This window comes from Candoia aspera, chromosome 1 (assembly GCF_035149785.1).
Source record: "Candoia aspera isolate rCanAsp1 chromosome 1, rCanAsp1.hap2, whole genome shotgun sequence".
Taxonomy (NCBI): domain Eukaryota; kingdom Metazoa; phylum Chordata; class Lepidosauria; order Squamata; family Boidae; genus Candoia; species Candoia aspera.
Window position 1 is genome coordinate 233,598,925 of NC_086153.1, and position 27,794 is coordinate 233,626,718.

Here is a 27,794-nt window from a genome sequence, read left to right on the forward strand (position 1 = left end):
CACATAAGTTCAGAAACTTCAGTGTTGCTCTTGGCCATTTTAAGTTGATAAGCACAAAGACAACTGTGGGTTGGCTTCAAATGGTTTCTGAAGGAATTGTGGGGAGGGGAACAGTGAATAGAGAAAAAAATATTCTTAATTGGACCAAGAGCTTGGCTTTGGACTTTCTTGCTGTCCTTGTCATTACAGCTTTGGAACATGGGAAGTGATAAAACTTTAGATGCTTGTCCTCAAGAAGAGGCCCCACTCAGCCTGAGGGAAGTGGCATTTCCTTGCATAGATCTTCTGCTCAGCTGTGCAGAAGGAGCCAAGGAGGGTGATCTGCCTCAGGCTGGAGTCTGTGGGCTGACAGTGCTTGCTAAGTAGGTTATATCACTATTCTGTAAACAGCTAGAATCTAACCAACCATCTCCTCCTGAATTTAGAGTGCCTCCAATGGCAACTGAGTCACAGCATATGAAATCTTACAATAGCCTTTGAAGTCAAGTGGTTGTCTGACAAACTTATCAGAGACATCTAAAGTTCGTTGTGGCTATCTGCTTGCATCCACTTCTCTTGCCACTCACCTATTGTCTTTGCCATTTTCAGGAATTAAAAGCCTTTCTGATGGCTTCTTGAAGCACTTATAGAGGGAAGATGAAACGTTTGCTATAAAGGACAGCTGTGGTTCATCAAGGAGCTCAAGGTTCATCCACAAGGTACCAAGAATGGAAACAAAGTGAAAAGTGTTGCAAAAAAGTGGAGAAGCCAACCTCTCCATTATGCCTGCCTGCCTGTTCCCGTCATGATCAGGCAAGTGCCTTCAAGCCAGAGTTTTTGTAGAATCCTTTCAATATGGGGCTAAGGAAGAAAACATTTTTGCAGCTGCAGAGTGTAAGAAGAGAATCTCAGATTCTTCTCTGTAACTGTTTCAGTGTTTACTGGCAGCTCCCTAGGATGTCTTAGGGCTATTGTTTTGTGGTGGTCTTGATCTACCCTCAGCATAATTATTAATGACCTCCAGATAAGATGTGCAGAGATCAAAAGCACACAGGGAAACAACTATCGAAGTCGCACATTTATGATGGCCTTGGAGCACTGCATCCATGGATCTGATTCAACTAAGGATTTGGCTAATAATGTCACCCAGAACCACAAGCTATGGATGAGACCATGCATCCAGGGAATTAACAAACACATATATATGAGCACACATCTTCAACATACATATATACATATTTTCACACACACAAACATATAAATACCTATTTATATATTATGCACAGTTATACATATGCATAATTACATATAAAGGCATGCACAAACATGAATGCACACAGAGGGACAGAAATTTTATCAACTGGTTTGTACCCAACTGAAGATGATACAGGTAGAATTGCAGATGCCCATACTTTTTAAGGTAAACACTTCTTTTACTAAATCGCCACAGCTCCAGGGGCAATAACCAAGGTTCCTTCATCCAGCTTTTTCATTGAATGTCATCAAGCAAATCTCAAAACTCCACAGCATTCTTTAGTGTAGAAAATTAGATTTGGGAATCCCATAGGCAGATGTCAGAGAAGAACCAAGGGAAAGCTTGCGTGATTATATCAGAAGGTGAAACAGCTATTTTATGGAAATCATTACTTAATCATGCTTTCCAGAAGTGTAACATTTTTAACAATTCCTGAAGATGAGATTATATATCAGTCCCACTACAAGGGAGCACAGATATCAAAAATTCAAATTATGGGACCACGACAGAGAAACATCATCTCACTGTGATGTATTGCTATGTGCAATGATCATAAAAATTTAACTCACCTTAAAATATCCTTGCAATATGAAATAAAAGAAATGGGTGAATGATGGTCCATTTTCAGTTGAGTTATAGGTAGAGCTATACTGGTGTATCAAGGAAACAACTGAGGTAACCATAAAGGCTTCTAACATCCCACAGTTTGGTACAGTAGCTTCACATGCCAGGAGAAGATTAATTACTATTATGTGTCCCTATTTTGCTTCCATAAGCAAGGTCTAAAGGATAGGTCTGATTCTTTTCTGTGTAACTAAACCTGTACTTCTAAACCACTTATTACAGAGACTTCCATGTAAACATCTATGTGGTTGCACAACAAGTCTTTTCTAGTCCTCTGGATATTAACTTTGACACTATAGCTAGCCATGAGACTAAATCCTACTGCAGGGATGGGAACATATGGTCCAGATGTTGCTCAACTGCAATTCTTAGCACCCTTCACTAACAGCCATGCTGCTTGGGGCTGCTAGGAGTTGCAGTTTGTTAACATCTGGAGGACCATACAGTTGAAAATATCAGTTGAATGCTCTTCCATGTAGAGAATTTATTATTTGTCAAAAGATGGAAGAAACATTAATCTTTTCTACTGACTGGAATATAACAAGTGAGAATGGCTTACACATTAGATAACACTGGGCATTTCTTGGAAAGCTTGCATCTGTTAATATATGGGGAAGGAGATAAAATCTGAAATAGAGGAATGTGTCTGGAGGAAATTAGTTGGCTACTTACAAATTGTTAAAAAAGCATGCAAAAGAGAAAACAATTTTACAAAGTTTGCGTGTGTTAGCTTTTATATACAAATGAACATTTTGAAATGATGGCCACAGGACATGTTTCACAATAGTGTGAAACGCTCTGTTGAGGTAACTTATGTTCAGCTTGTTGCCCATGTGCTAACAGTTAACAGGAAGGTGTCTGGTCTCCCTTCTTATGGCTCCTTAAGCTGGGCTGTGTTTTAAAAAAGAAGATAGAAGGCTATGATATGGGGAAGTGTTAATGGAGCAGATATAATTGTACATGGCCTGGGACCAGATGGAAGGCAGATGGATAGCAAGAATTAAATAGATTTTGAAATCTTGAGCCTTTGGGGGATGCAGTAACCCTGGAATCTTAATATATGGGATATTACAAAGAAGGGAAGGCCATAATCTAGGTAAGTCAAAGTGCTGAGCTAATACCAGAAGGAATATTAGTGTGCTGAATGTTGAAACAACGTTACTTGATGAGAGGGTTGCAGAACAACATGGTGTTTATGGAAACAGAGGAACCATTACCCAAACTGAACAATATGAATAATATGCAAGAGTATATGGAGTATAGCTGCACTTAGATTTCTAGTGATAGGGTTGTGGAGGAGATAGGAATGTGATTTTAGGACCACTGGAATCAGAATGACTGGAAATGCCTTGTTTACAGACACAAAGTTGCTTGAAGGTATAATATCCAACATATCCCTGTGAAGTATCTTTATGCAATGACTGATTCAAAACACCTCAAACCCATTCACTCCAATAATTCCTACCGGGACTTACTTAATGGCTTTCTTTTCACTCCTGCATCGGCTGGAATCTGGAGTTCCCACAGTCTCCAAGGAGTTTTTATAACGCTTGCCCTAAAATGAAATGAAAAAGAGAAGTGGAGGATAAATACTTACTTGAAAGGAGTAATTTGGGAGTGACCTCTATAAGAGTATTCCTTAAGGGAAAAAAACTCTACCATACACATACATTCATATCAAACACATATTTTCATTGCTATAGTAATACTTCTACCATGTTAAGGCTGAAAGCAGAGCACTTTCTTTAAAAGGGCTGAGCAATGCTTTAGAGTTGATTCTGAAGTGGCTTTGGAGGCATGCATGTAGCACCTTTCAGTAATTTTTTTTAAAGCAGCTGCATATTTTTCTGGGATTATGCAGCAACTTCAGAGGGCAGCTATACAGTTCCAGAAAAAGGTGACATTGCTTTAAAGAACTGCAGACTGAAGCTACACTCATGCTCCCACATGGTCTGAAGAACCTTTGAGGCACTGCATAGCCCTAATAATTAAGAGTAACTGGAGACCTACCAGAAATACAGAACAAAGTGAGACTTAAACTCACTTTGCTTAAATGAGCTTAAAACTGTGGAGTCCTTGGTGCTCTCTGAGCTTGGTTGTCTGCTTGCAGACATTTAATTACCTGACTAGGTAACATCATCAGTTGTGTAATATGCTTATGTTACCCAGTTGGGTAATGAAGCGTCTGCAAGCAAACAGCCAAGCTCAGAGAGCACCAAGGATTTCACAGTTCAACCCTGTGAAAGAGCTACAGATATTCTCTTCTATTAGAGCTTAAAACTTGCAATGATCATGTGACACCTCCACTTCCAAGTGACACTTCCCCAGAATGGCACCATGTTAGATTTTTCTAGAAGCAGAGTTTATGAAGAATGGGGCTAACAACATGAAAGATGTAAGTGGTGTAAGATGGTATTATGAATACTTGAAGAATCACTTATCTTCTCACTAATTAATTTTCAGCTATGTTAGTACACTGAAGTTTCAAATCAATAAATTGGTCCAGCAAGCCAAAGCCTTCATTTTGAACTATTCTTGGAATAGTTCTGTTAACATGTAAGGGCAAGAAGCATCTCTTACATGGCATGCAACAAAAGCACTAGAGACTTTTTCAGTTAAATTACTGAGATCTAAATTGATTATACTATACAATTATAGGTAGTCCTCATTTAATGACCACTCGTTCAATGACTGTTCAAAGTTATGACAGCACTGAATGAGTGGTATTTACAACCGGTCCTCAAACTTCCAGCAGTCCCAGCACCCCCACACTCATGTGATCATGATCTGGGCGTTTGGCAACTGGCTTGCACTTATGATGGTTGCAGCGTCCCATCTGCAAGCTTTCCTGCCAGCTTCCCACAAGCAAAGTCAATGCGGAAGCTGATGCAGAAGGTCACAAGTCGCTCTGGTAAATCACTCATACTCTCCCCCACCTGGCAGCAGCCACCCCCAGCCCCACCATGCTTGTGTCATGCCTTGCTGGCCACCAGCACACCCTCCCCGTGCCTGGCAACAGCCACCGCAGCCCTGCCTCAGGGGTCACCTGCGCATTCTCCCCGCCTGGCATCCCTGGCCCAACATCCCCCACCTGGAAGCATCCACTTGCCTGCCTGCCAGCCTGCTTGCAAGCCCCCTGGGATCCTCACTTAATGATGGCAACAGGGAGCTCCAGGATTGCTGTCGTTAAGTGATGGGGTCACATGACTTCGCACTTTACAACTGCATCGCTTAGCAATGGAAATTTCCCAATTTCCATTATGAAGTGAGGACTACCTGTAACACATATTTTATTCTCCCCCTCTCTCCTTTTCTCAACTTGATTTTCTTCTTTCTTTACCCTTTTTTTGTTTTATGATGAAGATGATATATTCATACTGGATTACGATATTAAACGAGAATTGATTATGTGCCATCACGTCAGTGTCAACTCTTAGTGACCACATAGATAGATCATCTTCAGGAGGCTCTGCTCCCAGCCTCTTCCTTCAAGCCTTCCCATGGTGCACCCATCACTGCTATAGTTGAATCCATCCACCTTGCTGCTGGTCATCCTCTTCTTCTCTTTCCTTCCACCTTTCCCAGCATCAGAGCCTTTTCCAGGGAGCCAGGTCTTCACATGACGTGTCCAAAGTAGGATAATCTGAGCCTGGTCATTTGTGCCTTGAATGAGAACTCTGGGTTGAATTTCTAACCCTAAGTTCCCTTTAGTTCAGGGTTCCTGCATTTATTACTTAAGATACATAACCATATAAAAGCTCCAAACTGATCAGAGTTCTTTTTGCAAAGTCATCACACTAATCTTAATGTTCTATTTTCTAGAACTGATGTGTTTGGTGTCCGCCCAGGGTATGACAGAGCAGAGAGCTCAGCCAAATTTCTCTGAACACCTTTCTTCCTGACATTCTGAGGTGAGCATATGTGTTTTAAATTATTTAAACAACAAAAAAGGATGCCTTCAACATAGGGAAAATGAGTTATAGTCTTACTTCCAAGTAGATACGGTTATGATGTATGATGAAGCTGCAAACCCTCCTACAGTTTGGCTGTAAATCAAACACTGGATTGGGGTGTGTGGAAGGAAAATGCAGCTTTTGTTCCATGTGAACTTGTAAATGGTCTCCTATCCTTGAGATTTTTAGTCTAAAATGTGCGTTTGAATACGTTCCATTTGGCTCCGCACCAGAATGGTTTATCTGTAAGAATTTGATTATTTTATTTTCAATTAAATTGTTATATATACAAGGTTGTGGCTTGCAAGTCAGAGATTTCCTTTATATGGTCGAAGTTAGTTATTCAGTGGGAAGAGGTGGTGGCCATGATGGCTTCTCTCACTTGTCGTGCCATTGGGGCTTCTGCTGGATACAGGGCAGAGGTTAGATGATGGTACTTAGTGAAACAACGAACAGAAGTCTCAGTTGCTTTTTCTCCTGACTCAGATCCGTTTTAAAATTGTAAAACTGGCTGCATGAAGTGTGAATGGTAGGTTGGGGGCAGCCTAGGCGTTTTTGTACACAAGGATGTGCATGTGCATGTTCTCCTTCCTGGATGGAGAATGGTAGCCAGGAGCTGGAGTTTGGACTTGAAGTTAGTATCCTGAGATGGAGAGGGCTAAAGTATTTTGAGTCAAGTGATGAGAAAACAAGGGGAAAACAGCAAATTCAGAGGCAGTAAAATTTCTGGGGAGGAAAAACTAAAGGTTCCCCCCCAACACTCTTCCATACAGAGTTGTACCAGTTTCACTGGGTAGGACACTGTTGACTGTGTGGGAATTTGAAAGACTGTGGTGGGCCAACTTTGGAAGCACCAGCAGGTTATTTGTAAAGGAGCACAGAGATGGCCTTGAAGAAAGTATGTGTACAGAGTAGGAAGGATGACCTTGACCGAGATATGCAGAGCTGTTATCTAGGCAAAAGGGGCTGAAGCACTTTTTAAGTCCACAACAATAAGAAAACATTTGGAAGAGGCTCAGACAGACATCTCCCTAATTCACTGAACTATGCGGAGGAGGTGTGCACACTCTGTGATGGAATGTGAGGGTGACCTTGGAGGGAAGAGATGCTGCTTAGGGAACGATCAGATAAAAGGAAAGGGAGTCCACAAGAGGGTGATGGTCTAGAGGAGAAACTTAGGAAAGACCCGCCCTGACCACTCAAGCGATAAAGAGGGAGGGCGGGAGATTTGTACTTTCAGACTTGCAAGCTTCTGTTATAATAGCCATCTCAATAGAAGTAATTTTAGCCTTCTTGTGGAATTGATTTCCTGGTCTGGTCTACTTAGCAGTGCTAGTATGCGACAGCTGTTACATAACCATCAACATAGAAAGAAAGAGAGGAAGGGTGAGGAAAAAGCTCAAGACTACCCTGCCTTGAGTCTTTTTGGTATAAGAGGGAGGGAAGGAAAAACTCTGTCAGGCTTTCAAGATTCTGTTGTTATAGCCCACAACAATAAAGTAGAATTCCAGTAGTTCTTGGGGTGACTGTTTACTGACCTGGCCTACTCTGAAGGGCTAACATTATCCCTCTAATATGTACTGGAAATTTCTGAGTTATGTAGTGGGAACCCTTGAATTATATAATGGTTTGTTTTTTTCTTTTATTTTTATTGCTTCTAAACTAAGAAGGAAGTCCTGCAGGAGTCAACCACTCACAGTTTCCTCTGCTGGGCCCTCTGAAAAATAGATTGGGTCTTCTTCATAGGCAGGGATTCCACACTCTACAGAACAAAGGAAAGTCAGTCTCCAAGACCAAGCTTGTCTTCTCCACAATCATATCCACAGTAGGGAAAGAACAGGCCATTTTTGGATTAATTGAACTCTAATTAATTAAGTTTGCAGTAACAAAACACATGCCATAAGATAATGAAGTGTGCATTTTGTTCTTAATTAGGTCTTGATTATAAGACCACTTGGTTGTGATTTCTGATGGCAGGTTCAGTGTGCTTCATGATTCTAGGGCAGACAAGAGACAATTATTGCTAATTAGGAAACCATTAGCAGATGAAAGCACAGGTGCAGAGGGAAAGCAGTTCTGTGCTACCCTTTGTGCAAGTCCGCTGGTGCAAAGTGAGTAATATACTTCACTTTATCCTAAGGCATATCAGGCATGGAACTGAGAACATCCACCTTCTTTGGCTAGGAGATTTGATGTCAAAAGAGCTATAATTATTATAACAAGGAAGGATGCTAGTCTAATCACAGATATCTGTGCATATAGCAAAACCAAATTTGAAAAGGTTCCAAGGGACCACCATATGGAGCAGAGCAGAACACGCTTGTTGAAGTATAAAGCAGCGGGAGAAGTAACAGGCTGGTAAGGGTAGGTGGCTAGATTGAGTCCCTTTTAGATTTGGAAAAAGTCCTGAGAAACTCTGGACTTCAGAGCCAAAAGTTATGCTCTGCTTACTGCACAGCATGTAGCTACATCTCCATTTTTATTTATTCATTTATATATTCTATGGGGCTTACAGACCTCTCAAACCACAAGAATACAATTCCCCTCTATAAGTTATTAAAAAAATACAATCAACAAATCAAAACCATAACATCAAAATATAAGACCCCAGGAAAAATTTAATATTTATTAAATGATAGGTGCAAAGGAGTACAATTGCTGCTTTATGTAGCACATGACAAGAGGAGACTTATCTCTTTCCCTCCCAGTCCTTATCAGAATGGAAATCACCTTTTCCACACAATGAGGGAGGTTCCCTACTCACCTGTGCGCCTACCTTTGTAGAAGAGATTTTTGCATTCTGCTCATGGCTGGGAAGAGAGGAGGCAAGCCTTCTCTTTTCATGTGCTACCTTTAGGGTGAGAACTGCATCACCTTTCTGTGATTAAAAAGAATGGTTTAGCTCTGTGGTGTAGCTTAGAAGCCTCCGTGTAAGAGGTGAATCTCCCAAGATGACAGGCTCCGAAAAGTTATGAACTTGGCTGAAGGTCCCCGGGGATTTGAACAACACAGCTGGGAACCAAATCTTTATCATAACTCAGGCATAGTAGTCATTACAAATAGTTGACAATCATTGAGAGTCTGAGGGTGATAGAGAAAGTATATTCTCTCCTAGGTTGAATCAGTATAAAAAAAATCCAATCCACCTATGGTCAGTAAGAAGTTATAGGATAACACACTGTGCGTAAAAAATACAAACACACTACAGTAATATAAGCAGTCATGGTGCTCAGCTACATTTCAGGTCATTTGGTTGGGTCTGCAGATTATTTTTTAAATTAAATGATGTATGAAAATGTATTTCCATGTAGGAAAAAAAAGGTGGGGTATAGAATAAATGAATGAAAGAATGATGAATGGGTAAACAAATGACTACACCAACCTTTCAACTGAGAAAACAATATACTATAATGGAAATGCTACTCAACCACCTGCTCCCATTAAAATGGCATGGAAAATGAGTGGTTTTAACTTTTATTGACTTAGAACTATAATCACTGCCCACAACAACTGGATAGCATGTAAATGCTGCTCTTTGGACCTATTGATCTAGAAGCTAAATGTTTTGTCAGAACTGACACTGTATACAAAACCATTCACTAAACTGCCCAAATCTGAGATTTATAAGCACATATTATCAAATATAGACATGTAAGAAAACAAAGGTTCTGCAGTATCAGATTCAACACATTGTATAAGTTTTTGGGATATGAAGCTTAAACAAATGTAATTAAATGCAAATTGAGTTTTACAATGTGGCCCCACTTACATTTTGTTTCAATACTGCAGGTAACACTCTTTGAATATGAGCAATGGATACCCTTACCTACCTATAAAAGCCCAAGGGGTTCTAATGGGAGGGAGTGGCAGGAGAGAGAGATTAATCATACTGGAGGTGAAAAGAAGTGACAGGAGAGGGAGATTAATCATACTGGAGGTGAAAAGATGGGAGTTGAAAAATCGATTTTGATTATTAGAGCTTAAAAGTAATAAGCAGAGGTTTTAAACTAAGTATGGTTAAAAAAAAACAAGGGAAGAGGTAGACATGGCATCATGTAGAACTGTATAAGTAGCAGCATTAATAAAAGCAGAGGTAAAGTTTTTAAAACTGAGAAGGAAAAACTGAGAAGGAATTATCAGTATAAGAAATAGAGAGGTATCAATTAGGAAAGGAAAGTCCCAGAAAACAATATGGAAGATTACAGTTATAGTGAGGCAAGTAACTGACTCTTAAATTTGAGTGGAAGAAACTTTCTAGGAGAGGTTTTAATAGAAAGTAGTAGCCGAAAAAAGAATGACTCAGGTTGCCTAAGGAAAGGAAAAAAAGGAGGTCCTTAGGAGTGATTCGAATTTGGGAAACAAAATTGGGAATAGAAGAACCATTCAAGGCAGAAAGAATTGAAACAACCGTGTTAGTGATTTGAGGGATTCCAGAGGACACAAAATAGATGAAGACAATACTAAGTGAATAAACAGGCACTGGCACTTACTGCATGTAGTATAAAGATATGGCATAACTGAGTTAGAGAGCCAGTTTGGTGTAATGGCTAAGGCATCTGGCTAGTCCCATCTTAGGCACAAAGCCAACTGGTGACCTTGGGCCAGTCACTCTCTCTCAGCCCTAGGAAACAGGTAATGGCAAACCACTTCTGAAAAATCTTGCCAACCTAACCCAACCCAAGTTAGAGGCTTTGCAGGGAAGTTAGAATTGAAGGGGCATTTGTGAGGAGCACAGGTGGCCCACTCCAGAACTAAAAGAGAACAGAGAAACATCTATACATTCTGATGTCATGAGTATGGATGGTGAGCAGGAGGGGGCCGCTATCCAGGGGGGAAAATGCATGCGTAGTTTAGAGGCTTTGAACTGTCCTTCAAAGAAACCCAGAACAGACCCGCCTTGAGTTGGGGGGTTTATCTGTCTGGGTTTTCCTACGCTCTTTCAGTTTGGTAGGATTTTCTGTCTACTATAGCAGTTTAATACATACTAGAGACATTCTCTTCCTCTCAGCGTGGTCTTTGCTTAAGCCAGGACACTGGAGTTTTAATGCAGCTATGCATAGCTGGCATAACTGATGAGCATTATTGACTGACTGAGTTAGAAGTAACTATGACAGTTTCTTTGTCCTGGTTTATCTTAAATGGAGAAAAGGGAGGTCTAGAAATAAGATGCTCAGATGAAACTTAACAAGCTAGTGAAGAGATTTGATAACAATTGCATGCATATAGTGATGTTACACTGCTATGATCTGCAAGGTAGATGCTCCTCATGTTGCAATTAAAAAAAAGGGGCACAGTGAGGTTACAGTCAAAGAAACCAAAAGAACGGGATAAAAGTATCAAGTAATGGCAGTGCATCGTATGACATGAAAGACAAAAGGTGGAACCATAAAACTGAGAAGTTAACAACTGAACAGAAGAGTCGTGTCAGTACACCATAAGACAGCATGGGCACAATAACATCTACTGAGGAATGTAAGGGAGAATATAAGAAAGATGAAAATATTAGTGTGAATTTCGTATCCCTTCAATTTCAACAGGAAGGAAAGAGGAGTACAACCAGGAGCAAGATGGATGGACTCAATTACAGCAGTGATGGGAGCACCATGGGAAGCCCTAAGGGACCACGGTGGTGACCGATCCTCCTGGAGAGGTTCCATCTATGTGGTCACTAACAGTCGGCACCAATTTGATAGTACATAATCAATTTCAACATCATGATTCCGTATTTAAACAATGAGTTAAACCTAACTAAATGGAACCATATAGTCTTGCCTCTCCAATGGTATTTGAAGTTTTTTGTTATGCTAATGTCTGGAATTTGGGACGTAAGCATTTTTCAAAAAGTACATAGTCACATTTATCATAACAGTCCAACTTCAATATATTTAAACTTTTGTGGACTGAAAGTTTCCAGATTTCGGGGATATAGTTTAATAAAATATTAACATATTTGACCCTTAACAGATCCTGGTTCACAACAGCATTAATATTTAACAGTAAGAAATTACAAATGGACGTGCCTATAACATATGTACTACAGTTCAAATTCACTGCATCTCCAGCATAGAAAGAATGAAAGCTAACCTTTTAAAAACTTTGAGGAATTCAAAAGACCTTAAACAGAATTTTGCTGAAATAAACTTGCCTTTAAATCATGAGAAACATATACAACATTCCTTAGTCTGAAGCTATTAATTGAGCAATATAGAATATTCCAATTCTCTATTCCTAATTTCTTGTACATTACTCACATTTCTTGATTTATTTACATTTTAATAATAAAAATATGGTTTTATTCTCAATAAAGGCCTTCTCTTACATATTCATTTTATAAAGAATTTTATTGAGTTTAAAGCAAAGATAAAAACTACAAAAAAGGAAGAAAAAACTACAAAACAGAAAGAAAAAAAGAAAAAAGGTGCAGAACACACAAAAAGAGAATCTTTTAGAATTACATAAAGAAGCGATTTCCAACTTGCAACAACAAGAATATACAGCAATTTACATAATCAAAACCTTTTCTAAATCAAACCATATGTGCTAATGGAATGATTTATTATTTCTATAAATCATTCCATTAGCACATATATAAATCATTAAATATAATTGCCCCTTCGCCTTATACTAATAAAAAAAGAAAATATATAAATTTCTAAATCAGCTTCCCTCCTCCAAAAAAAACTTTTATTTAACAATTCCCTTCCTAAAACTGTTTAATATATTTCTGTCCACTATAATAAAAATCAAATTATAAAATCATATAAATTGTCTACTTTTATAACTAATACTACAACAATCTCAACCTTATTAAACCTAAAACCAAACTATTATTATTATACCTTGTAACTACCTTATAAATCTTAAAAATCAAACCTAAAAAAAGACCAGTAAATCTTAATCCGTTAAAAAGAATTCATAAAAACCTCACTATCAATCCAATTAAACATTCTTAAATTTTTACCCCACTTTGAAATAAACCAAAACATTTACATAACTCCATTTTACGCATAAGGCATTTTTCATAGAGAGATCAAACAGCCCAATTGCCCCCCTTAAAAACTGAGTTCTCAGCAGAAAACCTCCCACAGAACAAGACCTGTGCTTTCCCATAACAATCCCATGGCAAAACAACTCTGTTAACAATTTGCTGTCCCTTTAACCCCTTCACCACCAAGTAATCTTCAGCAGAAACATTCTTTTCTCTGGTAAAATCTTCATCTTCTTCTAAAACATCCTCAGCCAAATGAGACGTATTTGTCCTGTTCAGACTAAGAGGTGGCCAGACAGAATTACAAAAAGAATTCTTTATTTTCAACAACTATTTGCATCAGAAGAAAGTCCTTAGTAAGTTAGATAATCAAGTCCACCCAGGCAGTGAAAGGCAACAAGGTAAGTCTGCAGGATCGAAGGCAGAACCAGTTCTTGGCAATACAGCAGGACGAGGCTCTGGACTGGAGGCGAGAGTAAGTTTGGCAGGAGTGGCAAGGCTAGGTGCAGCTGGAGCAAAGAGACAAGACTTGGAGCTAGAGGAAAGACTAGGCACGACTAGAGCAGCAGGACTTGGCTCGGAACTGGAGACAAGACTAGGCATGGCTGGAGCAGCAAGACATGACTCAGGAATGCAGGCAAGATAAGGCACGGCTGGAATGACAAGACAAGGCTCAGATCTGGAGGCACGACTAGGCACAGCAGGAGCAGCAAGAAGATACTTGGGGCTGGGAACAAGACTGGACTTGGATGGAGGGACAAGATGCGGCTAGGATCTGGAGGCAGGGCTGGATCAGGCTGGAATGACAGGTAGAGGCTTGGGGCTGGAGGCAGCACGGAACTTGGCCAGGGCAGTAAGATGTGGCGGAGATCTGGAGGCAGGGCTGGATCTGGCTAAGACAGTGAGACGGGGCTCGGCGCTGGGAGCAAGGCACAACTCGGCTGAATCAGGGGGTGAGGAAGGAGGATCCTCAGAGGCAGGAGAAGCTGGCTCCGTTTCCTGGCAAGGACTCTTCCGCAAATGCTGGCAGCTCGAAGGATCGGTTGTCTCTGGCAACTTGCTCTTTGTGCTGGTGCCCTTTTATCCCATCCTTTTCGTGCTGTTTCTCCTCTGTAGCCAATTGGGCGGCCTTCTGCCTGGCGCGCTTCTCTGCTCTCCTCTCTCGAGCACTGATTGGAGGATTCAAACCTTCCTCTGGATTCTGCCCCATCAGCCTTTCCAAATCTTCCCACTCTGCTGAGTCACTCCTGCTTTCTGTTTCCCCAAAACCTCCCCAATAAGTTTTGTTTTCCCTTCCTGACTCAGCATAGGTTTTGTTTTCTGAGTCTGATTCAGACTCAACCCTTACAATTTTAAAACAGATTTTTTCCGTAATATCCCGAATATCTTGCAAAATGGCTTGGCAGGAATCTGACAAGATCTGTTTGATAGTCTATTTTCAGGTCTGCGCAAGCTCACAGCAGAACTCTGAAAGAATCTCCTTGCAATCCTCTATTTTTCAGGCAGTAGATTATAGTGCCCCCCTAGATACTTGACTTGCACAGATAGGAGTTAATGAGTTAATAGAAAAGATCCGAGTGAAATTGGCAGGAGAAAGTGCATTAACAAGCAAGTCCCAATGAAATTGAACAGAAAACTAGAGATTCTAAACTGCAGATTCAGTGTGTAGGAGAATATTAAATCCTTCAAATTCAATACAGAAAAAAAAAAGCAGGAAGGCAAACATTTATTCTCAGTCCTCCTTAATCTCTAAATGGGAAGACAAGCCGAAACATATTTTTTTTAAAAGACTTTAATCCAGAAATATGATAAGCATCAAGAGATTCTGCTTCTTCTTGTTGTAGAAAGCCTCTCCTAAGGTACATAAACTTCCCTTTAAGGCTACAAATGTGGCTTGGAAATGATGGCATCCCCGCCTCCTGTCATCTCTTACCGGATTGTCGTGAACTCTGCGATTCTCTGGTTGCAAGATGGTGTTTAGGAGAGTAGATGGGGTGATTCTGAGCCTTTTCTTCATGTGAAAAAGCCCTGGGCTCCAGAAAAAAGCCCGTCAAGTCCCCCAAAAAAGCACTTGTCACCAGCTGTGCCCCCAGAGTCCGCGGACACAGCTGCTAAGTTGGTCATATTCCCACCGGAAGTCCCCATGTTCCCACCGGAAGTCCTCAATAAGGGCCTTTTCTTACACATTCAAAGCCTTGTGAGTTTCAGAAGGTGTAAGAGCACTGGGACCAAACAATATATATATATAACTTGTGCTTCAGCTATACAGGTGATCCTTGCTTAATGACCACTCATTCAGCAACTGTTGGAGCTTGTGATGGTGCTGAACAAGTGGTATTTATGACCGGACCTTGGAGATCCAGCTGTCACAGTGTCCCCACAGTCACATGATCACCATTTGCGACCTTCTTTGCTGGCTTCTTTGCTGACAAGCAAAGTCAATGGGGAAGCTGGCAGAAGATTGTAAATGGCAACCATGTGACATCATCACTAAACAACCCACAGTGATTTGCTTAACAACGGCAACTAGGAATGCTGGAATTGCCACTGCTAAGTGGCGTGGTTACGTGACTTGTGCTTTATGACTGCGTCACTTAGCAACGGCAATTCCGGTCCCAATTGCTGTCATCAACTGAGGACTACCTCTATTGCCATTCAGCCTTTCTAGGCAAATGGAGAAAGTAAATCTCAGAAGTTTTAAAAGCATCATTGCTTAATAGTTGATTAAGGGTAATAATCCCATTATGAGCCCATATTTGTTTTAAATGTACTTTAAGTTATTTAAAAATAAGAATTGCTGTAAATAGGAGTTGCATTCCAGCTTGTGTAATAGTTTGGAAAGTGTAAATTTAGTCAGTGTGTAATACAGTGTAAACAATGTAAGTTTTTATCAAACTTACTTGTGTGAATGAAATTACATACATTTTTGTCTGCAAGAGACACCATGGTGATGCCTCAATAACCTTATGAATGTTGGGGTTCAGAAGAGGCATTTAGCCAAGCTCTTTCTCTCCCTATCAGGCTGGTAAAAAAAAATCAGCTCTCTCAAACTATTTTAATTTCAAAGTAATTTTCAGTTGCAACAATGAAAGCTTCTCTGAAACTCAAGCAGCCTGAAATCACATAATTAAACCATTCTTCAGGAATAATTTTTATTTTTTGTCATTCCCAAAATAGCTATTTTTTGCTAAAAAAAATAGAGCAGGTCTATATCTTAACATCTCAAAATCTCAGCTGAGCAAGACTAAAATTGATTCTTTAGGCAAAATGCTTGTATTTGGCAAAATATTGTACAACTAGAAAAACAATTCTGAAAAGGTATTCCTGTATATGAAGACAGCCATTTTACTGAGAGATACTTCACATCTTGTATGGTGGTTGTGATTTATTAGTGTTGTACCACTGTTTGCAGCAGCAAATCATAAATGTGTAAATACAAATGTGGTTTTTTTTAAACATGAAGGCTGGGGTCACACATCACATGTTAAGCTATAATATGATTTGTTCAGTTTTGGCTTAATGTTTCTACAAAACTTGGCTACTACAGTCAATAAACAGGGTTAAACAAACTATAGCTTAATGTGAAACATGAGCCAGCCACAATGAATCCACAACTGAGAACTATTATGAAGGGTCACTCATGCTTCAGTGGCTGGATATATTCTTGCTGCTGTCTAAAGCAATTTTGTTATTATTTGTTGTACTCTGAGTACAAAAACCCTGGAAAAACTGAACAAAGGTAAGTGAATATGGCTGCCCTACTGTGGTCCTTTAATTTCCTGACTGTAGCACAATTTCTTGAGCAGCAAGAAGGTTGGTTATTTCTCGAGGGCCAGTATTTGCTATAGAAATGCCCTGTTGCAGAGGGAGATTGGAGGCAAGTTACGTAATTACCCTTCTCACATTCAGGTTCAGAACCCCAGATCCTTCACACAATGCTACTGTGGCATAATACCCATTTTCACATGACTTCTTCTCAGACCACTGTGGCATTATTGGAAAGAGTAGGCTCAGTCACATACTTTATTTATACATTAGCTTTACCTAAAACTGTTTAATGATCACATAGAAAGAACCTATGCCACTGAACCTGCTCAAACTGTTTAATGGTCACACAGAAAGAATCTAGGCCACTGAACCTGCTCGTATAGGAAGATGAAGTTATTGATACGATCACAGAATCAGGTTCTGAGATTGTTGTGAACAACTCTTTGCGCTGGGCAGAAATCCAGATCAAAGTAACCCTGATAAATTGTAGTCTATTTTAAGACTGAAAAAACCCAATGAAGGACAGTCCACCATTGCTCTGGATAACTGGTTGTAAGGTCAATCTGCTAGTATTAGGAAGGTTCCCCCTCTCCGCCATTATTCAATTAGAATTTGCTTTCCCATAACTTAAATCCATTATTTCATGTTCGGCAGTCTAACTGTCTTGACCTTCTTTGCCAACACCAGACCGTGTATTATTTTAAGTGCTCAGGAAGGCTGGTGAGCCTAGAGACAGATTTCAGTGAATTAAAGCTAAGTATACTAAGCATCCAACTGGATTATGGTATACTGTATATATTCTAGGTTACCATTGCAAAGTATCTCGACGTTGCGTAAAAAAGTGGATTAGGATATTTGAGATCAAGAAAATGTAGAAGTAACTTACCAGAATTTATTAGGAAGAACTAATATGAATTCATGGAAAAACATAAAGGAAAACACACTATATATTCACTAACAATATCTATCCTGAATTAAGATGACAAAAGAGCAGCATGTCTTCAACCTCACTTGGTTACCAAATATATGATAATGGAATCTGCGTTTCATCTGTACAGGTTCAAGTGGTTAGATATTGTGTTGGTCTCACTGAGGAATTCAAAACGTTACTTTGAGCAGTTCAAGGTTTTAGACTAACAAAGAACATATGCACATCTATAATTCTCTTCCCCCCAACTGGTATTCTAAAGGAAACAGACACATAGGGGCTTTAAATATGTCTTCATAAAAGCTATGGAACTTCTGACCAATCATCAGAAGTTCTTATGAGTCATTTAAGCTAATATACCTATTTTGTAACGCAGTGGTACACAGATCATTCTACTTCTGCCACTGTTACCCCTATCAACTCAATTACCAGGATTGGAAACATTGATAAACATGGTTAATTTCAGAGCTAAAGCTTAAACTGATTTATTTTAGTAGGTTAAAAAAAAATCACAAACCTCTTTGTGTAAATCAAACCATTAAGAGGAAATAAAGGCAAGAAGTTAAGCACTTAAGAAGGTGCAGGATACTGTGGCAGGAAGATGAGGTCTTGTTTTTAAATCCTAGGGGAATACATATTCTGATAGGAGAATGGTAAAATCACTTTCTCAAACACAGCCTGTATCTCCTAAAATCATAGTGTGGCACAATGGACATTCATGCTATTCTTTACCATTCAAATCACAAACAATAAATCTGCAGCAAGAATCCCATTTTTAGCACTAGTATTGAGAACATACAATATCCTTACAGTAAGAGCATACCCTCAAGATAAGATGCTTAAACTATACACAGCAGATGTATAATAGTGTATACGTTGAGCTCTGTATGTGTTGGGGTACAAAAAGTCCAGATTAGGGGACTGGGAGACTGAATCAGAAAGGTGAACAGAGGACAAGTTTCAGAAGAAGTTGCAGTGATGGGCTTCAAAAACAAAGCATGTTTTATGTCTTGCAATAACAACTACATGCCTTGTGTAATCAAATCAGCTCCATAGGAGTCCTGGAAGAATCCTGGGGAAAGCAATGGAAGACAAAGAAACCCTTTGATCATCCAGGCTGACTCAGTCTCTTTTAGATATGCTGATTCAAAATATAAATGGAGACAAACCGCTTGCAAAAATCATGATGTCTTGCAGACTCTCTCCAACTGGGTCAGTAACGCAGATCTATATGCTGTCAGGGCAGCATGATTCAGAAAGTCAGAGGCATAGCAGTTAATATGGGCTATACACAGCAATTTTCAAGCAGAAAACCCTTGGCTAGTCACTGATAGCAGTAAAGCCTAATCAGCGGGGAACATCACCAACAGACAATGATTTGAAATTATTTTATATGAGAGTACTCAAAACTGTGGGATATGGGAATCCCACAACACGGTTAAGTCCAGCTTCTCCAGAAAGGATAATTCATACAGTTAGGTGAAGGTGGGGTGAAGCTTATCACATGCCATCTATTGCTGCTTCTTATTTCTCTAAATGGTAGTAGATAAAGATGCTCACCTGCTCCTCCCTGTGCAAAATTCATTTCTTTCCTAAATGCTTCTGCTCTGGGTCAGCAAATGCCCTTGTCAAATGAGTCCAGGTGGTCTCCGGACATGCACTGGACTCAAATCTGGTCTGCTGTATAGGGACAGGGAGGAAAAAACCCCCCTCTGTCTCAGTTCACAGCTAAAGCAACGGCTGGTCAACTCAGCAGACAGAAACCAAAGATCTTGAGGGAGGACAGGTTGCTCATGTTCCATCTGCATTTTGGTAGAAGGTGAGAATTTCACCTTCTTTTTTGCTTCTAAATTTAACTTGATGGAAGAACATAATGGTCCATTGAAATTCTGTGCTATCAACACTCCATCATATGCGCGTATCAGTGCACTACTGTGTTTGCAACTTATCTTCTCCCTCCACCTTTCCGGACCCCATAGGCAGGAGATGTGTCGGCTGCTGGCTTTGGGAAAAGATCCTTCTGGGCTTTGGAAGCACTGTGACCCTCAACAGGGACAAGGGAATAGGAGTCTCTTGCCCACCCAGCAGACACCCATCTTGAGAATGATCTCCTCTCACAAGTGGACTGAAAAATTACTCTGAAGTGAAATGCAAAACATTTTAAACCGGTTTCTAGGCTTCCATTTTAAAATGCTGCTAAGGAAAACTCCAAACTTTCTGCTCAAATGTTCATAAATGCTGTAACTTTCTGGAACGGATTGAGAAGACTGTGTTTAAAAAGACGAACAAATGAAGAACAGTTATTCATCCTGAAAGAATTAATTCCCAAGTAAATGTGCATATGTGGGGTCCTTGGTGCTCTCTGAGCCCTTTTGTTTTCTTGCACATTGCCAGACTAGGTAACATCTTTTAAATGTGCATATGACTACTTCTACAGACAAGCCACTATTTCAACTTCATCACCTCTCACTATCTGTTAAACAACGATAAAACGATTTAAAAAGTTATTTTAAAAAGCATTGCTAAGACACTATACTAGAAGCATTTTGTTAAGAGGAAGAGAGGAGGCACAGATTTCATGACCCCTTACAAGTCATGCCCACTTACAGATGAAACAGTTTGCCACATGACACACCTTATTAGAAACATAAGTTAGGTGGCCCATCCAAACTCCCTAATACAGGTGCTTGTCCTGACCTGCTCCTCCAACAAAACTGCAGATGGCTATCAGCATATCTAGAAAACTGCTCAGTGACACATATATGGTGAAAAGTACAGTTGGGGGTGGGGGAATGTAGTTCTTTCCATCCCTTGCCTGAACCTGGAGGGGGATCCCTGTCAGCCACCCTCTCTTTCCTGCAGTAAAGGTTGTGTTACAGTTTACACTGCTTTTATAAGTTCTACTGTATGTGTCATTTCAGAGGGCATATCACCTATAACCGTGTGGACTTTGGGGCTCTTTTGGGTTCCTTTGGCAAGGAGCCCAGTGATCACTGCTAGCTGCACATGCCAATAAAAGATACTTCGTGGCCTCTATCTCCAAAAGCTTTGGTTCCTAATTTAAGTGGGCATTTTTCCTACAACATCCTCTTCCCTTGAATAGCACACATACTGAGGAGGAAAAAAAGCATCAGCAGCAGTCTCCATTAGTGGGCAAGGTAAAGTCACATTCATAAGCCTATGAGAATGCAAGAGTATTTTTATATCTTGTAAAGAGACTGAATTCTCATGCATTCTTGGATATCTGCTAACAGCACTGTTTGTCAAAAACAAACAAATAATCCTCTTTCCTTTTTATATGTCTTATCCAGATCTGCTCCTCTCCACAAGATCAAAATGTATTTCTATTTAATGCAAGTTATCTCCTGCCTCAGTGAAGGCAAAATCTGCCTCATGCTGTTACAGGTCAACAAATCAGCTGGATCTAGTCAGCTGATCACCTTTAAAAAAAAAAAAATTATATTGAAAGTTTTAAAAACAAGAGTAAAAATGAATACAAACTAATGTAAGAAGGAAAAAAGAAAAAGGAAGAAATAAAAGGGAAAGCTAAAGTACAAAAAGAAAAAAAGAAAAAAGGTAGAAGAAAAATAAAAAAGAAAGGAAAAAAGATATAAAGTGGCTTCCAATCCTCTTTACAGCAGTTACAATTGTAGATTTACCTCTTTCTCTAAAGTTACATCGTGACTCTCTTCTTTTTATAATCTATCCTATCTAATTATCAAAACCGTAGATCATAACTTCATTTTTTTCTGTTTTACACAAAAAGTCCATAAGGGATTTCCAGTCAGCAATACATGTAGATATTGTCTTTTCTCTAATCAAACAGGTCATTCTGGCCATCTCAGCAAGTTCTATTATCTTCACCAACCATTCCTGCATTGTAGGTATTGCCAAATCTTTCCATCTTATGCATACAATAATCTTGTTACAGTTATCATATAAAAAACAAATTTCCATGACTTCTTTTCCAACGGTTTATCCATCAGTCCCAAGAGGAAAAGTTCTGGTTTCAGTTTAATCTTTAAAATCCTCTGAATCAGTGTATGCATTTGAACCCAAAATCTTCTAGCTTTTTTGCACATCCACCAAGCATGATAAAAATGACCCTTCTTGTTCACATTTCCAACATAGATTTGAACTAGCTTTATATATTCTAGACAATTTCTCTGGTGACATATACCAATGGTATATTATTTTATAAAAATTCTCTTTAAGATTATAACATAGTGTAAATTTCAATCCTTTCAACCACATATTTTCCCATTGTTCCAGCTGTATATTATAACCAAAGTTTGAGCATACCTTATCAAACATTCTTTCAATCCTTCTTCTGCTTCAAATTTCAATAAAAGTTTATACACTTTAGCAATCTCATGTTCATCATTTGTACACAATTTTGTTTCAAAGTCGGTCTTGGAATATTCAATACCATAAATCATTTTGTCTACTTTGAATCTTTCTAATAACTGTAAATAGTAAAGCCATTAACAGTTATGTCCCTCTGCCATCTGTTGTTCTCTTGATTTCATTTTGTATTCCCATTCACAGAATTCTAGAATCTCACAGTACGTTATTTGAGATTGCCTATCATTTCTCACCTATGAAATGCCTCTTGTGCTGAGAGCCTGAAAAGGTGTTTTCAGGCACAGCCTGGATTTGTATTTATTCTATATTCTCAAAATGGCATGTCTAACATAGTGATTTTTGAAATCCACATAAATCTTGACTTTATTGTACCACAAATAACCATGCCACCCAAATCTCAGGTTTTGTCCTTCTAGCTCTAAAAGTCTTCTGTTTCTCAGCAACGCCCACTCTTCCATCCAAACCTAATAGTAAGCTGCAAAATACAATTTCAAATCAGGTAAACCCAATCCTCCTCTTTCCTTTGCATCTTGTAACACGTTGTATTTAACTTATGTTATTTTCCCTCACCATACAAACTTAGATATAACCTTTTGCCACTGTTCAAATGGTGCATCAGTTGTCAAAACCAGTATTGTCTGAAACAAAAACATCGATCTAACATTCATTTTTATCACAGAAAGTCTCCCCAACAATGACAGTTGTAATTTCTCCCATCTTAACATGTCCTTTTTTAACTTCATTCCATGTCTTAACATAATTATTTTGAAATAACATACAATTCATATTTGTCATGGTGATACCCAGATATTTTTTTTTCTCAATCTAAAAACCTGTTATCTTCATCAATTCTGTTTGATCCTCTATTTTCATATTTTTTGTTAACATCTTCATCTTCTGATTATCAATCTTAATAATATGCTAGTGTACAAATTCTTTTAATTTTCCCATTAATACCTCTATTCCCTTTAGTGGATTCTCCAGAATCAACATCAAGTCATCAGCTAATGCCCTTAACGTATAATTTTCTTTTTTAAACTTTATTCCCACAATCCTCTCATCTTGTCTTATACCTCTATTCAATATTTCAAGAACTAAAATAAACAAAAGAGGAGACACTGGGCATCCCTGTCTTGTCCCTTTTTGTATCTAACGGGGTTTTGTTATATCTCCATTGACAATTATTTTTGTTTACTGTGAAGTGTAGATCAATCTTACCCATTTAATAAAATTCCCTCCAAAATTCGTATCTTCTAAAACTTTAAACAAGAAGGCCCAGTTCAAATTGTCAGAGGCTTTCTCTGTGTCTAAGAAAATCAATGTGGCTTTTTTTTCATTATGTTGCTCCAAGTATTCCAAAATGTCCAACGCACTTCTTATATTATCCCTTAAATGTCTTTTAGGTAAAAATCCACATTGATCCTCATGAATAAATTCTTGGAAGATTATTTTCAACCTCTCAGCCAAAATTGTTGTAAACAACTTATAGTAATTATTCAATAATGATATTGGCTGATAGTTTCTTGTTAAAATCAGATCTTGTCCCTCTTTAAGTATTAATGCTATATTAGCCTCTTTCCAGCACTCTGGCAACTTTCCCCTCTGTAAAATAGAATTCATCATATTTTGTAAAGGTTGTAAAGGTTCATCCTCAAAGCATTTATAATAGAAGCCAGTAACCCTTCTGGTCCAGGCACCTTTCCTGTTTTAGTATTTTTTTATAGCTTCGCAAACTTCCCTTATTGTTATCGGTCCATTCATAATCTGTTTCTGTTTCTCTGTAATCTTCAGTAAATTTTGTTTCTTTAAATATTAATATATTTTCTCCAGGGAAATTTCTGGTCCTTTATATAAATTGTAATAATTTTGATGAAATACTTTTTTGCATTACCACATTATCTGTTATTACAGTAATTTCAATATCATTTTCTTTTCTTTTTCTTTCCGTAATTTGCATGCCAACCACTTCCTTGGTTTATTTGCAAACTCAAAATGTTTCTGTTTTACATAATTCATTTTTATTTTATTTTATTTCCATTTCTCTTAGTGTTAACATAGATAATTGCCGCTGTAGAAGCTTAATTTGTTGAGAAATATTTATCTTCTCTGGAAACTTCTTTAATTCCTCTTCTTTTCTTTTTATTTCATCCAAAATAGCTTGCCTCTTCTTTTTGAGTTCACTATTACGTTGTATAAAGTAACCTCTCATGAAAGCTTTGCTTGCATCTCAAACCATTCTTACATCTGTATTTTTATTAAGGTTATTTTCAAAAAACTCTTTTAATTTCTTTTTACAGTCCTCCACTATTGCTTCTTTCTGTAACAGCATTTCATTTAACCTCCACGTGAAAGAACTGGGTTTCCCTTTAAAAACCAAACTTCACTGGATTATGATCTGAAAAGGTCTTTGATAATATCTCTATGAAGCTTAGTAGTCAAATTTGAAATCCAAGTGTCTATTCTCGAAAAAGATTTATGTCTTTTAGAAAAAGAAGTATACTCTCTTTGAATTGTCATTTTTATGTTTCCATGCATCAAAAAGCTCTAAATTGTCCATCACACACACACAAAAACCTTTTGGTAGTTTACCTTGTATAATTTTAATATTTTTCTCAGAAGTTCTGTCAACCTGTAGGGAGATCACTCCATTCCAATCTCCCATTAAATACCAATTTTCATAAGAAAAGCCCATTAGTCTGTCCATTAGTCTAAGACTAAAACAGGAAAGGTGCCTGGACCAGATGGATTACTAGCTTCTTACTATAAATGCTTTGAGGATGAACTTTTACCACCTTTACAAAATATGATGAATTCTATTTTACAGAGGGGAAAGTTGCCAGAGAACTGGAAAGAGGCTAATATAGCATTAATACTTAAGGAGGGACAAGATCTGATTTTAACAAGAAACTATCAGCCGATATCATTATAGAACATTCCTTTATCCTCATTTGGGGCATAATTCCCAATATCAGAGTCTAAACCCCATGCAAATTAACTTCCACCCCAACATATCTACCATGCTCATCAGCCAATGTAAGTTCTGGTTGTAGTTGACGATTTATATACAAAACAACTCCATTTCTTTTCTTTTTGTTCCTGCTGAGATAAATTCTCCACCCAGATTTTTGTAAGTCAAATATTTTATATCCTTTTTTCTAATATGTGTTTCTTATAAGCAAATTAATTTTTAATTAAATTTTAATTTTTTCAAATAATGATTTTTTTTCTCCAGTTTGGATTTTCCTAAAAATTATCTTGCTTTCTGCACTGAATTCAGTCGAAACCTCTGCTATTTGAAGTAAAAATCACTCCTTCCAGTGATTTTCTATCTTTTTAACTTCTTTCATCTCCTCTGTCATCTTTACAAGTTTTTCATCCATTCTCTCTTCAAAAGGTGTCAATTTAGTACTGATTCAGACAACTTTTTGCCTAATTCCTCAAACATTTTCTTAAGCAATTCTGGTGTAATTCCTCCTTCTGCAGTTTGCTTTAATGATCCCCTCCTTCCTTCTACTGTTTTTGCTGCTTTTCTGGTGGTTGCCATTCTAATATTGTAATCCAAAAGTGAAAGTGCCTCCATTACAAGAGGGAAAGTAAAAGGCAGGCTTCTCTCTCTCTCTCTCTCTCTCTCTTTTTCCTGCTTTGTCTTTCTGTGTCCTTAATAGTTTTGTCTCAAATAGCACTCTGTAGTTACAGTCACTGTCACAATCTGACTCATATTATCTTTATTTTGTAAAATCCACCAATTGTCTATGCTCTTTAATGCTAAACAAATAACATTCCCACAAAGGTCAGGTCCATTTGTCTGTTTAATTCCAATATTTTCAAAAGTACTTTCACCAAAATTTAATCTTTCAAAATTACTGTCTCCCTTATCTATTTTAAACTTTTTTACATCCAATTCTTGTTAAACTTTTTGGTGAAAATTTAAATCCTTTAAATCCTTTTTTCCCTCTTTAATCCAGAAAGAATGTTGACTCACCAAGTGGATTTCTTGTATCCTGCTACTCAGAAATTCTCTCTTTAACTGTAGATTGATTACATCTGATAGTGGTTAGAAAGTGAGGCTTTTGTGAACCTTGTGTCCATGCCGACTGCATTACGGCTGTGAACTTGACTGAAATCCCTTGACCCCCAGCTGCTTGAGTCATGAGTCAACTACAAAAAACTCAGTTCCTGCAGTCTCCTCATGAGGAGCATCTGTCCAGAGTACAGGCCAGCAATCTAACAAACCTGGTGATTTTATGATGTTGAGGTTTTAAGGTGAATGTTATTGTAAACCGCCCAGAGTCCCCCTTTTAGGGGGAGATGGGTGGTGATAGAAATGTGAATAATAAATAAATAAATAAATCTCTTCTTGTCCAGAAAGACTGTGATGGCCAGAATTCCCCATCTGGCTGCTGATCTCTGCCACAATGTCATCCTCGCTCCTTCAGGGATGTCTAGTCTGCCACAGAAGCCCAGCTGATCACCTTCTCAGGTGCTTGGTTACAATTCCAGTGTAAGTTCAGGGAGACTGATGTTCAGATTCCTACTCAGCACTGAAATTCTCTCAGTGACTTTGGCCCCTTAGTATCTCTCAACCTAATGTACCTCACAGAGACCTTGAAAGAATAATGTGGGGTAATCAGGGTGGGTAACTGCAGTGGGAAGAACCACATACAATGTTTTGAGCTCTCTGGGAAAAGATAGACTTAAAGAAAATTAATACATAAAGAAATAAACTCCTTGTACACCCTGACCAAACATGCCAGGAAACCAATGGGAGACAGCCAAAGAAATACTGCTGATCTTCCAATACCAGGAATGAAGCCATGCAAGTCAATTTTGGGGAAGATGGCTACTTCACAGCTTCTCTACCTGACAAGGACTACCTTGCCCACAAGTGTCTGTTTTTCCTTAGCCTCTCATTGTTATCTACTCCAGCTGGTCAAAGCAAAGGAGTGAGTTTGTCTTTTCTATCAGTGTGAAAGCTTTTTAAACAATTTATTTGGGTTGGGTGCCATTTTCATTCACTGGAATGAAACTGAACTAGACAAGGTTCTCTCCATCTCTCTTTCTCATCTGTGAGACCTTTAATTCATCTTGCTCACTTGCTGGCAGCTGCTTTTATTAATCTGGCTGCCAGGTGAGGGTCTTTACTTATTAATGCCGTAATATCACTGCTTAATGCATGATTGTATTTCATAGACAAGCAAACTCTCTCTTATCGAAGTCATGGGCCAACCAAGCAGATTGAACCAGGAAGTTGCCCTTGGTTCTCCTTAGGAAGGAATGAGAGGATGTCTGGATAGAAGCTGGTTACAATCCTGATACAGGCTGGAGAGTTAGGGCAAATATGACTTGCATTTCAATGGGTAAGGGTCCGAGCAAGACAGGTGGAATGCTGCTAATGTCTGCCCTGGGATAGCTAGTCTGTTTTAAAACAAGTAACTACCAGGTTTATTCTACTGCATCATACCGTGCTCCCCTGCTGAGAAAGAGAAAATCTGGGGGAAAAAAAGACTTTTATTTTTGTCTGTGCATTTTTGTATTGATAAGAGGAAAGAAATATAGCCTTACTTGAAGTAGCTGACCCAGTTCTGAATTTCTAGACAAGCTTTGTGAAGTTTATTTTCAAGGAAAAAATGAGCCAGAGTTTGGCTTGGATAGGAAGGACAGGGCAGGTGCATGAAGCAGCACTGGGCCTTTTCATCTCTTCTTAATTTATTTTAAAGGGAAAAAAACCTTCAGTCTTTTCTTAGCTCTATAGTAGTCCTGCTAGAGGAAGGATCTGGGAATGTCCAGTGGCTGTGCACAAATTCCTAAGAAGGGAACATGGCTGGTATGAAAGGAAGGCCACATTCATTTTATTCATCCATTTGTTTTGGGGACTGTCATGATCAACAACAAACTCCTAATAGTCACATTAGAAAAATGAATGTAATGAACTTT

At 38.6% G+C, this 27,794-nt stretch overlaps 1 protein-coding gene across 3 annotated transcripts in view; it reads right to left on the reverse strand.

The window, feature by feature from the left end:
• The window catches only part of SYT7 (synaptotagmin 7), a 246,870-nt gene that overhangs the window by 70,333 nt on the left and 148,743 nt on the right, over window positions 1-27,794 (reverse strand). For all 3 annotated transcript variants that reach the window (XM_063289191.1, XM_063289189.1, XM_063289190.1), the window contains exon 3: window positions 3,334-3,413. In XM_063289191.1, the coding sequence (XP_063145261.1) occupies window positions 3,334-3,413 (80 nt within the window). The remainder of the gene's footprint in view (window positions 1-3,333; window positions 3,414-27,794) is intronic.